The following is a 9,670-nucleotide window of genomic DNA, read 5'->3' as shown; positions in this document are numbered from 1 at the left end:
TAGCTGGGACTACAGGCATGGGCCACCATGCTCAGCTATTTCTATCTATTTCTAAGACAACAATCTCCTCAGTTAATTTCCTTCTTCACCCCAACCAAAAATTTTAACAAAGATTTATGTTTAAGCATATATTTACTTATCGAAACACTACGTGAAATCAGGGTAAAATCAACTCAAGGAAAAATAGTTGTTTGATTCATTTGTACTTAAACCGACTAAAGTAGTACTAATGTCATTATGATGCAGCAAATACAAGACCTCTTTCTACAAAGATTAGCATAACCAACAAATTAGGGAATATAGTAAAACTGAGCCAAAGAGGGTGAGGAAATCAATTAAGTATGTTACAGCTGAACCCTTTACCTCAATGGTTTTTAAAAAATAAGCAAAGCCTCCCAATCCCAAACAATAGGAATATCTTCATCACACCAATTTGTACTTGTATTTCTTATTCTTGAGGTTAGATTCTAAACTGTAAAGATATCCAAACTAGTATTAGATCTATTTATCTATAGCCAGAGACAGCTTTTATCATGTTGTCCTTAGCAGCCAAAGTTATTAAAATGTCTTTTCTCCAGGAAGATCCAATAGGAAAAAAAGAAACCTCTCTGATTAGGCTCCAACCATACTCCACCCTCCATCAAACTGACTGGATAGGCATAATGGAAACCGGAACACGTGGTTTCCAAGTGAGAAAAATCCTATCAGGGAGGGGAGGAGGGAAGAGGAAGGTTCAGCCAGTGCCCAGACTGAAATTGAGTAATTATCAATTTCACTCATCTTCACACATCTTCAGGTTGCATGTTCGTGGAGTAGTTTAGGAGTAAATCCACAGTTTGTGGAGTACTCAAATACCTAGTCGTCTGCTGTATTACATTAAGGCCTTCCCCAGCAGCTTCCAAGGCAGCCTCCAAGTCACTGGCAGGAGAATTTGGCTGGAACTGCAAGCAGGACTGCAGAGATTCCTCTCCACAGTTAGAGAAGGGACTGTTCCAGGCCTGATTGTTCCAGGACTGGGTGCACCAGGTCTGAGCGTTCCAGGAGTGGCTGCTCCAGGACTGGATGTTCTGGGTCTGGTTGCTCCAGGATGAATTGTTCCAGGTCTGGTTGCTCCACATTGGAAGGTTCCCAGTCGGGTTTACCAGGCATCCCTGGTGGCAGGAAGAGTAGAGGCTGGGGTAGGTAGGTGCTGAGGCCTTCTGAAAGAGAAGGAGGGATTAACAGAAAGGGTACAAGGACAACCAGCACTGTCTGTGACTGGCGTTGTGTGTTTCAGGGGTTGTGTGTTTCAGGGATGGACAAGATTGAAAGATCACTGAAAGGAAAGAACAGAATAAAGTTTCCTGTTACCTGAGTCACACCATTGCTATTCTTTGGCCAGTTGTTTTTCTGCCACCTCTTAGATTTCATTCTCTGGTTCTGGAACCAGGTCTTCACCTGCAGGGGAAAATGACAGAAATTGTAAAATATTAGTAATACAGATGTACTTTGTTTTTTTTGTTTTTTTTGCTTTTTTTTTTTTTTTGAGACGGTGTCTTGCTCTGCCGCCCAGGCTGGAGTGCAGTGGCCGGATCTCAGCTCACTGCAAGCTCCGCCTCCCGGGTTCACGCCATTCTCCTGCCTCAGCCTCCTGAGTAGTTGGGACTACAGGCGCCCGCCACCATGCCCGGCTAGTTTTTTGTATTTTTTAGTAGAGACGGGGTTTCACCGTGTTAGCCAGGATGGTCTCGATCTCCTGACCTCGTGATCCGCCCGTCTCGGCCTCCCAAAGTGCTGGGATTACAGGCTTGAGCCACCGCGCCCGGCCTACAGATGTACTGTGAATCAAAGTATATTGCTAACTTTTATTCCTGGCCAGGCGCCATATCTCACACCTGTAATCCCAACATTTTGGAAGGCCAAGACGGGCAGATTGCTTGAGCCCAGGAGTTCAGTACAGGATGGCCAACATGAGGAAACACCACCTCTGCAAAAATACAAAAAATTAGCTAGGTGTAATGCTGCATGTCTGTGGTCCCAGCTTCTCAGGCGGCTGAGGTGGGAGGATCACTTGCACCTGGGAAGTTAAGGTTGCAGTGAGCCGAGATTGCATCACTGCACTCCAGCTGGGCGACAACAGAACCAGAGTGTCTCAGAAAAAAACAGAGAAATGAACATTTTGGGATAGAAAATAAAGGCAAGGGCCAAGTGTGGTGGCTCACACCTGTAATCCTAGCACTTTAGGAGGCCGAGGAAGGTGGATCACTTGAGGTCAGGAGTTGAAAACCAGCCTGGCCAACATGGTGAAGCCCCATTTCTACTAAAAAATACAATAAAATTAGCCAGGCATCGTGGCGGACACCTGTAATCCCAGCTACTTGGGAGGCTGAGGCAGGAGAATCCCTTGAACCCAGGAGGTGGAGGTTTCATTCATTTGTACTTAAACCAGCCAAAGTAATGCTAATGTCATTATGATGTCTCATTATGAGGCCATTGCACTCCAGTCTGGGTGACAGAATGAGACTCCATCTCAAAAATAAACAAGAGAAAAAAAGGAAATAAAGGCTGGAAGAGGATAAGCCAATTAATGAAAGAAAATGGCCAATAAATAATGAACAATGATTAGACTTATTAGTAAGCAAGTGCACACAGAAAAAAACAAAACAAGCTGGAGGTTGCTGGCAGAAAGAAAAAAAAGGAATAAAATAAAGTTTGTATTTTAATGAGAACCAGTGTGTTAGGGATTCTCCTCCTAACATGGAAAGTGAAGTTACATACTTCTTTTTTTATTAAGGAAACGTTGGAAAGATTTTCACAATATTGGTCTGTGCAGGAAAGTGGTCAAATTATGACACATTCACGTAATAGAATATTTAAGGAAAGAAAGAGGTGAAGAAAGTTACGAAAGCATTTCATCTTCATACTTAAATTATTTGCAGGAGGCGATGTGCTGACACATAGAACACAAATCTATGTGCATCCACAGAGATCTTAGCCATGCAAATTAGTCTAATTTTTGTTCACCTCATTGCAACAACAAAACAAGCCTACCTGTTTGTAGCTGAGGTTCAGGATGTTGGAAAGTTCTTGCATCTGCTGGAGGCTGAGGTATTTCTGTCTCTGAAATCTATCATTGAGTACACACAGCTGGGCGGAAGAGAACACAGTTCTGGCCTTCTGTTTCTTGACCGGGACCTTGTCTTCCTTTTTTGTGGCACTATTCTCTGCAGCAGTAGGTTGTTTGCCTTTGGGACTGGTGGAAGAATCGGGGCTGTCCTGAATAAGCAGATCCATGGAGGAAGGAAGAGGAGAGACTGTCGGGAACAAATAAAAGGACACTTTTGTCTAAAACTTTTTTCAAATATTAAAATACCCTGTTAAAAAAAGTGTTTTCAAAGTACTTTGATAATTCCCAGAGACCCAGATCTAAGTAATAAGAAGCAACTTCTTAACCAGCCCTGGCACTTTGGCAAGCTTTGTACAGTATTCATCCAAGAAGTCATCAGTATCTCCATTTTGTATATAATAGACCGCGTTGGGAGAGATCTACAAGAGTGGCCAATGCATTGCTAAGCGGTTTTTTTAACCACATTTTTTTTTTTAAGATACCACATTTTTTTTTTTAAGATGGAGTTTCGCTCTTGTTGCCCAGGCTGAAGTGCAATGGCGGTCTCTGCTCACCACAACCTCCACCTCCCGGGTTCAAGCGATTCTCCTGCTTCAGCCTCTGGAGGGGCTGGGATTACAGGCATGCACCATCACGCCCGGCTAATTTTGTATTTTTAGTAGAGACAGGGTTTCTCAATGTTGGTCAGGCTGGTCTCGAACTCCTGACCTCGTGATCCGCCTGCCACGGCCTCCCAAAGTGCTGAGATTACAGGCGTGAGCCACCGCGCCGGGCCGGCGCTACCACTTTTTACTTTAAACTGATGCTCAAAAGTCCCCACACTGGGTGTTAATAGGTCAGAATAGATATCCACCAATTTTCACCTATTGCATCTCACCCTAAATCACTTTCTGTTTATGATCTTCATCAACACCTTCATGATTGCTTAAATGACATGATTCTGGGGATTCAATAAAACCAGCACCTCGGCCAGGTGTGATGGCTCACGCCTGTAATCCCAACACGTTGGGAGGCCAAGTTGGGCGGATCACTTGAGGTCAAGAGTTCAAGACCAGTGTGCCAACATGGTGAAACCCCATGTCTACTAAAAATTACAAAAATTAGCCAGGAGTGGTGGCACATGCCTGTAATCCCAACTACTGGGGAGGCTGAGGCAGAGGAATCGCTTGAACCCGGGAGGCAGTGATTGCAGTGAGCTGAGATCCTGCCACTGCACTCTAGCCTGGGCGACAGAGTGAGACTGTCTCAAAAAATAAAAAACCCGTGACTGACTGCCCAGTTCTTAATGCTACGACCAGCATGATATGTGAATTTGCATAAGTTTCTGTTTCCATCCAGGCCTTCCGTTTACTAGCTCTGACCTCATCTCCAAAAATTTTTATTTATTTATTTAAATGAGGTAACCAATTGAAATTCTCTAACATAGGGCCTGGCATATACTGATTTTATAACTAGAAATGAATACCTAGTTTTCCCAGTGTTTATCTCTCAATTCTAACCTGCAGTCACAGAACAAATGGACAGGCTCTAAAAGAGCAAAATTCACAATCTCTTGTGTCTTGCAAGGAGATCTGAAAAGCAGAGGAAGCCTTTCAACTAATGATTAGAATTGGGGAAAATCCTAAATATTAGCTAGTTATATAAACTGTCACTTGATGTGTGCTAAAGAAAACACGCCCACTTGCTCATTCCCAAACCCAGCACTGTTATTTTTAACGTCTGAAATTATAAAGGTGGCCAGGCGCAGTGGCTCATGCCTGTAATTCTAGCACTTTGGGAGGCCGAGGCAGGTGGATCAGTTGGGGTAAGGAGTTTGAGAACAGCCTGGCCAACATAGCGAAACCCCGTCTCTACTAATAAATACAAAAATTAGCCGGGCGTGGTGGCAGGCGCCTGTAATCCTGCTACTCGAGAGACTGAGACAGGAGAATCACCAGAATCTGGGAGGCGGAGGTTGCAGTGAGCCGAGATCGCGCCACTGCACTCCAGCCTGGGCAACAGTAAGACCTTGTCTCAAAAAAAAAAAAAAGAAAAAAAGTATAAAGACAAGAACATTAATGCAAACTTTTGAAAAACTGGGTGAATAGTAATGCGGGTAGGTCAACGACTGTAATCCCAGCGACTTTGGAAGCTGAGAGTGGAGGATCGCTTGAGGTCAGGAGTTCAAGACCAGCCCGAGCTACAAAGTGAGACCCTGTCTCTACAAAAAGAATTTTTAAATTAGCTGAGTATAGTGACACACGCCTCTCATCCTAGTACTTGGGAGGCTGAGGCAAGAGGATCACTTCAGCCCAGGGTTGAGGCTACAGTGATCCATGGTCATACCATTGCACTCCAGCCCGGGTAACACAGCGAGTCCCTGACTCTCAAAAAGAGAAAAGCAGGGTGACATTCAAATCTAAGGCTCAAATATAGCAATCGTGTTTACTTACTCCTTTTCCACAACCTACTCTTTGCAACATTAGTCATAATGTAAATGCACTTTTTAAGCTATTTTACAGTGTCAGTGTTACCAATGGCATTCTTGGTAAAGTTGGTTCATTCTTAAGTTTTTGAAAACTACTGAAAAATTGATTTTTCAAAAAAGTGGTAGTGGCTTAATGAGTATCCCGAGTATCCCCCACCCCTTGCAGCTACCAGTCAGAAGCCCGAGTACTAGCACAGGTTTTGGAGGCAAACTGGACTTCTAGCTACGTTCTGTTTGACTGTCAGTAGATTAAACTTTCTAGAATTATCTTTACGGTAAAGTTGAGTCAACACTTCCCAGGACTTAGGAGAAGTACACATGGGAGGTGCTCCCAAACTCAGAGCTGCCCGGTAACATCCACAAACCCAGAGAATGGAGAAGAGCCAGCCGTTAGTGACGTAGAAAGAATTACACAAATTATATATTAATTACAGAAATCTCATCGTGATCTGCCATGCCATTGTTGGCAAAACAAAAACATCATGCTCGTCCCTGAGCTATGATGTTAGGTCTTCTGGTTAATTAGCAGTAACATCTTCTATAGCTGTGTGTCCAGTGCTATGTGAAGGTGTGCGCATCACCTTCATTTAACTTTGTTTCCACCATGCCTAAGCCCGTAGGTTCTCAAATTTACTGCACTGTTCAACTGCCAAATTCTGTGTCCTTCAACTCAGTGCATACTCCTGAGACCTGGGACATGGGAAAAGGACAGGTGCTACCAAGTTACAATTGAAAGAGGAGTTTCCGGAGGATTAGTTGATAATAACACTTGCTTATAATAATGGTCTATCATTGCTCAAGAGGGAAATGATCCCTTAACCCTCTCTCCTTCTCTTTTCCCTTAAGTAACTTGGCCTTTCAAGGATAAATGTCTTTCTTACCAGTCTCCGTGTGAGGCATCTCAGCAGAAGACATTTGCAAGGATGGATAGTTTTCTTCAGGCCCACAAATCACAGGCATAGGTGAAGATTCTTTACTGTCGGATGCTTCCAAGCAAGGCAAGCTTTGGGGACAAGCTGGATCCACACTCATGTTAGTATTGAGGAAGAGGAGAAAAAAATGTAAGAGGTGGACTGGAAAAAAGGTTAAGGCAGCTTTAAGACTTTTCTGGAAGATGTTAGAGAAATATGACCTCCAGAAGCAGAAGTATCAAGAAGTCAGGATAAAGTGAGTCGCCTACACAATAACAGGAGGCAACCAGCTCAGTCCAGTAAAACGTTAAAATCCTGGAGTCTCTAGATTTATAATGAAGGCTCTATCACCCTTAGACCCACCCCTCCTGGCGGGCACACCCCCCACCCTTGTGAATTCTCAGTTAATCCCGTCTGCCAGTCTCACCAAGGCCATTGTAATGCAAAAGTAGCTGCGGAGTAACCCAGACAAGGTCAGGAACTAGAAAACCGGGTAACAGAACCTGAAGACAAACCCAGCAATAAATACTTCTAGGTTCACCACGTTTCCAACTTTTAAATCAGGAATGGTTCAACATGAATGGGATAAAACTTTAAAAATAAAGAAAAAGGCCGGGCGCGGTGGCTCACCCCTGTAATCCCAGCACTTTGGGAGGCCATGGCGGGCGGATCACCTGAGGTCAGGAGTTCGAAACCAGCCTGGCCAACATGGCGAAACCCCGTCTCTACTAAAAATACAAAAATTAGCCGGGCGTGGTGGTGGGCCCCAGCAGTCCCAGCTACTCCGGAAGCTGAGGCGGGAGAATCCCTTGAACCTGGGAGGCGGAGGTTGCGATGAGCCGATATCGCACCACTGCACTGCAGCCTGGGCTACAGAGCGGGACTATGTCTCAAAAAGGGGGGTGGGGGTGGGGATGCATGTACCTTCAATTCCTGAGGTTACTGAAATTCTCATTAGGGCGATTTCTTGATTTGAGATAACTTAGTGTCTCAAAATCTGTCTAGTTTGGCCAGAAATTTCAACTAGCTCCATTTTCCTCTTTCATTCACTCTGAGGTCATAGTAAAACACAACATAGCATCATAGTATGAAGCCAAGGCATCAGTTAATGTTGAAAATGGTACTTGTGCCGGGCGCGGTGGCTCACGCCTGTAATCCCAGCACTTTGGGAGGCCGAGGCAGGCGGATCACGACGTCAGGAGATCAAGACCATCCTGGCTAACACAGTGAAACCCTGTCTCTACTAAAAATACAAAAAATTAGCCGGGTGTGGTGGTGGGCGTCTGTAGTCCCAGCAACTCGGGAGGCTGAGGCAGGAGAATGGCCTGAACCCAGGAGGCAGAGCTTGCAGTGAGCCGAGATTGCATCACTGCACTCCAGCCTGGGCGACAGAGCGAGACTCGGTCTCAAAAAAAAAAAGAAAAGAAAATGGTACTTGTTTTCAGCCCCTACCTTAGTTTCCTTTAGTTTGGTCTCTTGTCTATCCCTCCTTCCAGGTAGTCCACTTCTGACTTTTTCCCTCTGGCTCTTTAGCTTCTTCTCAGGTCTGGTGATATTGTCATGTCTTTCAAGACTACTCGGTGCCCATCGTGTGTGTGTGTTTCTGGGCGAAGGGAGGTGTTTTCCAAATGAACGAAGTTTTGAGAGTGGGGTTCCAGCACTAACATTTATGGACAAAGTCTACAGTTTTCGATTTTCCTTCCTATTCCCAAACCCAACATTCAAAAAACCTAAGATTTGTTCCTCTTTTCCAATCTCCCACACTGAAAAGTAAACTCTTAGCAAATCCCGATTATGTGATTTTTGAAGACACAACTCTTTGCCTCATTCTCCTCTGCACTCTGCTCCTAGGTCTGCACCCAAAGCAGCTGGCTTTGCTCCCACACAAGCTGCCTTTGTTCACAATGGAAAGACTCCAACTGTTGAGAGTCAAAGTATTGCTGGGTGCGAAGCAAGGAAGTGAAATTGGAGGTAATCTTTTTTCTTCTCAGACCACCATTCGGGAGAAGATTAAGCATAGGGGTATCAAGGAGCCGGTGAGTGGAACTAGATAAATCAAGCTTCAGGCAGATAGTATGTGTCTCATAGGAAATAGGATGATTTCTTTTAAAAAGGGAAAAACGTGCTCTCCTGTCTTTCTTAATCAGCAGTTTGGTAAGTGGGGGCTGTCAAGGCCAGCAAGACTCACCGAAGTTGAGCTTGCCCGCAGCTCTCGAAAGGGCAGGTACCAGAAGCTTTGTTCTTTGCAGAAGGGGGTCTTTGCATAAAAGTCTGAGCTGAATTCCCCCATCCCCCGCCCCCTGTCCCATTGTGTCTAGGGTAAGAGCCTCCGGAGTGAAAGACCAAAGGGAAGGGGGCTGGTGGCTGGAAGGCCGACTTACCACATTCTTCGCCTAGGAAAGCAATTTGAATAAAGTTGAGGTTTAGGAAGCTGTCTGACTTTAGATGTTTTGGAACAGGCTGGAGTAAGGATGTGTTAAAATGAGCTAACGGCTGGTCTGGTCGCGGTGGCTTACGCCTGTAATCTCAGCACTTTGCAAGACCGATTATCTGAGATCGGGAGTTCAAGACCAGCCTGGCCAACATGGTGAAACGCTGTCTGTACTAAAAACACAAAAATTAGCTGGGCGTGGTAGTGCATGCCTGTAATCCCAGCTACTAGGGAGGCTGAGACAGGAGAATCACTTGAACCTGAGAGGTGGAGGTTGCAGTGAGCCGAGATTTCGCCATTGCACTCCAGCCTGGGAGGCAGAGTGAGACCCTATCTCCAAAAAAAAAAAAAGATTTAGTAGAGTAGATCAAATAGACCAAAACGACAATTACAATGCTAATTATAATTATAATGTTGTGTAATAAGTACGGGGAAAAAATGCGCTGGATGCTAAGAAAGTACAAATAATAGAGGTTGGGGTGGGGGAGGGGTGGGCAGGGAAGACTGGACAATCTTCAGTGATCTGAGAAGGAAAAATGTGGAGAGAAGGGAATTCCAGAAAATTAACCTTTTGGGTAAAGGCACCAGAGAAAATGATGGATTCCAATACTGTTGTTTAGCAGGACTCAAAGGCAGGGGTGCAACAGGAGGGAGTTGTGGGAGAAAACACGGCAACTAACACTTAGTGAGCAGATCACTATCAGAGTCTTGTGAACCAGAACGACTCCATCTTAAATAGGAGCTGGGGAAAATGA

At 44.8% G+C, this 9,670-nt stretch overlaps 1 protein-coding gene across 2 annotated transcripts; it reads right to left on the bottom strand.

Annotated features, from left to right (window-relative positions):
- Positions 1-397: 397 nt before the first annotated feature.
- Positions 398-6,790, bottom strand: LOC126931379 (homeobox protein NANOG). 2 transcript variants are annotated; one of them, XM_050749560.1, is made up of 4 exons: positions 6,455-6,790; positions 3,031-3,293; positions 1,351-1,437; positions 398-1,199 (listed from the first exon to the last, which is right to left on the bottom strand). In XM_050749560.1, the coding sequence occupies exons 1-4, from the start codon at positions 6,603-6,605 to the stop codon at positions 783-785; spliced, it is 918 nt and encodes a 305-aa protein (XP_050605517.1). In that variant the 5' UTR covers positions 6,606-6,790; the 3' UTR covers positions 398-782. The 2 variants fall into 2 exon arrangements, with proteins under 2 accessions (XP_050605517.1, XP_050605518.1); XM_050749561.1 differs by having other exon boundaries at positions 726-1,151; positions 6,455-6,605.
- Positions 6,791-9,670: the final 2,880 nt, after the last annotated feature.

Source organism: Macaca thibetana, chromosome 11 (genome assembly GCF_024542745.1).
Source record: "Macaca thibetana thibetana isolate TM-01 chromosome 11, ASM2454274v1, whole genome shotgun sequence".
Taxonomy (NCBI): domain Eukaryota; kingdom Metazoa; phylum Chordata; class Mammalia; order Primates; family Cercopithecidae; genus Macaca; species Macaca thibetana.
The sequence above is the reverse complement of the archived record's forward strand: the minus strand, read 5'-3'. Positions and strand labels throughout refer to the sequence as shown.